The following is a 2,872-nucleotide window of genomic DNA, read 5'->3' on the forward strand; positions in this document are numbered from 1 at the left end:
AAGTCTTCAGACTTTCAGCTACTTTGAGGCTAACGTTGTCATGCCATACATTACAACCTAATTTACAGTTGTTGTACTTCTAAAAAACTAAAAAACTTCTAGCTAATTTGACCAACTTTAAATTAAATTCCAAGCAAACTATCAATTGTTGTTCTGAAAACTTTTAAAAATAGTACAGAAAATACTGGTCACATATATACACAGCACACGTAGGCTATATTTAGTTTTGGCTAACTTTCACTACAACAACAAACAAATGTTTATATATTCAGTATTGTAGCCTTTAAGACCTTTTTAAACTTTGGATTGTTTTTCTAGCTAACTTTCAGCTAATGATAATGTTTTTTCCTTTGATATCTTTAGACCCAGTTTATTGTCCTTGGCTGAAGCAGCTACAGATTCCACACACATTCGACAAAAAGTAGATTTATTTATTTATATCATCTTTAGCTCAAAGTAAACACTGGCAGCCTGTTTTCATCTGACAGACATTCAACAACAGCCTGACTCTTTCTTTTTATAACTCACCACTGATCTCACCCTGCCCTTCAACCATTGTCTGCTTTGAAATAATCCCCACAGTTTGAGGTCAATTATTGTTCAAATAATTCTTTTTTTTAAGAGTCAACATTATTTATGGCCTCACAGATCCAGCGTCCACATCCAAGACACACACATGTTTGAAGAGTGTATTGTTCTTGAAAACGCAGCTTATCGCGATCACCTTGGATGATTGGAACTGTTAGCATTGTCAGCTATTAGCACCGAGCCTAAAGGTCTTTGTGACTGGGTGTAATCTTTGATTCAGTACTTATTACTGAAGGTCGCTATAAAACGTATAACTGTCATTGAATATTTTGGAGTTTTGATCTGTGAACGGTACAGTTTTGTGGTAGTTTTCAGTGAAAATGTCCAACTTGACCTTTTCCTTGTCTTACGTCAGTTAATGTAAATTTACTCCCTGGCAACAGGTACTGTAGCGGCTAAGAGGTATGAGAGCTAATTACCCAAATATTAGCTTGGCATTAGTCATTTACAGTTAGCCATAGAATATGGAAAATAAAACACAGCTAAACTCCATCAATATTACTAAAACTCAGGGCTTCACGGATTTCTAGAATTTCGTTCCAAAAACAGCTCAAAGCTAGCAATAAATATAGCAAAAATAGTTAGCTTTAGCCTAGCTACAAAAACAAAGCAGTGAAAAAAGTGCTCTTTTTTTCATTTGTTATTTCCACATTGACATTTAGAAAAGGTCTCAAATAAATTCAAACGTTAAATTAAAGTATTTCCAAATTAAAGTCATTTGATTTCAGTTATTTTGATTTTTTTTTTTACCTTCTGTGGTTTTTTCCCCCCTCGTTTTTCACAGTTTACTGCATGTTTTCCTTCTTTTAAAAGAGTCCCTTTATGTGATTCTTGGCACCGAGTACGGCTCCAACAGCTTCAGTGAAATAATGAACTGTGTGTGAGCAGAAGCTCCGACAGATGGGATTAGGAAAAGACGGGAACCGTGTGGACGTGTGTGGTTAAACCTCCGGGGCCGACGCCAAACCATCGGGATCTCAGATTTCTTTTGTTAGCTTAGAGAACCGTTCAAATATCTCCCATTTATCACCACAGCTGACAGTTGGATCAGAACCACTGGGTTCTGGAACCACTGTATCTGTACAGTAAACAGTGCAGGGTCCGGTACGGGCCGCGGTTCTGGTCAGAGCTGCTGATACCGTCAGCTGACGCTCATCACTGTGGGAAGAAACAACACGGTGGCTCAGAGCAGCCAACAAACACACAAACACACACATGTACTGTAGACACACACACACACATTCCTTGTTTCCCAGAGGAACTTTATTTTGAAGTTGTATCGGTGCTGGCAGTCAGAGAGGAAGTCGCTCTGCTCTGGTCCTCCTCCCTGACTGTTTCCTACCATTGTTTGTTACATCCAGGTTTTAAATGGCCAACATTAATGTGTGTGTGTGTGTGGGTGTGTGTGTAATCTCAGGTCTGATGTTTACGTCAGGTTTCATGTTTTGAACGTCATAAATTAAACAGCACTGAACGGCCTTGAAATATTTGAACTCAGTGAACTTTAAAATGTGTTCAATAAAAAAATGAACGATGATTAAAAACAAACTGTAGTAAAACATGTTTCAACATTTACAGAAATACTGTCTTAGTCGTTGAGCTTTGGTTCAGTGGGACGAACAGGCTGTCTCCAAACCAGAGGGTTTGTGGTTCGATGCTTGGAGTCTTTGATTGGTCGTCACGGCTCCGACAGTGTTGTCATGAAAACTGTTTGTCTGTTTTTGTCTCCACAGTCTGGAGTCTGACATTGGTGAACTTGAAAGTGAAGAGTCTCAGATCTCCGCCAAAGAGCAGGTTCTACGAGAACGTCTTAAAGAGACGGAGCGCTCCATAGAAGATCTGCAGAAGGTACAAGAACCGCAGGTTTAATAAAGACAACATCACTCAAGTCCCTTAAAGAAGAAATATAATTAAAAAAAGGCAAACAATAAACACTAATAGTTAAAGGAACAGAAACAAACAAAAAGAGCTAAAAGGTACCGCTAGGCTAGATCATTCAGTGTCTCGGTGCGGGCAGTGGTGGCTTCGTAGTTAAAGAAGCAGAGTTCCTGCTAAATCCTGGTTCAATGACTCTGAGTTAGAGCTAATAAATGCAACAGTGAAAATGACAGCGGAACAGAGCGGCTAACTAAAACAGTTCAGCTAACTAAAGCAGTTCAGCTAGCTAAAACAGTGTAGCTAACTAAAACAGTGTAGCTAACTAAAACAGTGTAGCTAACTAAAACAGTGTAGCTAACTAAAGCAGTTCAGCTAACTAAAACAGTTCAGCTAACTAAAACAGTTC

General features: G+C 38.7%; 1 protein-coding gene across 1 annotated transcript in view; it reads left to right on the forward strand.

Annotated features, from left to right (window-relative positions):
• palm2akap2 (PALM2 and AKAP2 fusion) overlaps window positions 1-2,872 on the forward strand; it is a 75,319-nt gene that overhangs the window by 33,895 nt on the left and 38,552 nt on the right. Inside the window, exon 4 of the mRNA XM_008326214.3 lies at window positions 2,322-2,451. Within this exon, the coding sequence (XP_008324436.2) occupies window positions 2,322-2,451 (130 nt within the window). The remainder of the gene's footprint in view (window positions 1-2,321; window positions 2,452-2,872) is intronic.

The sequence above is a fragment of the Cynoglossus semilaevis genome, chromosome 14 (genome assembly GCF_000523025.1).
Source record: "Cynoglossus semilaevis isolate Cse_v1.0 chromosome 14, Cse_v1.0, whole genome shotgun sequence".
Classification (NCBI taxonomy): Eukaryota; Metazoa; Chordata; class Actinopteri; order Pleuronectiformes; family Cynoglossidae; genus Cynoglossus; species Cynoglossus semilaevis.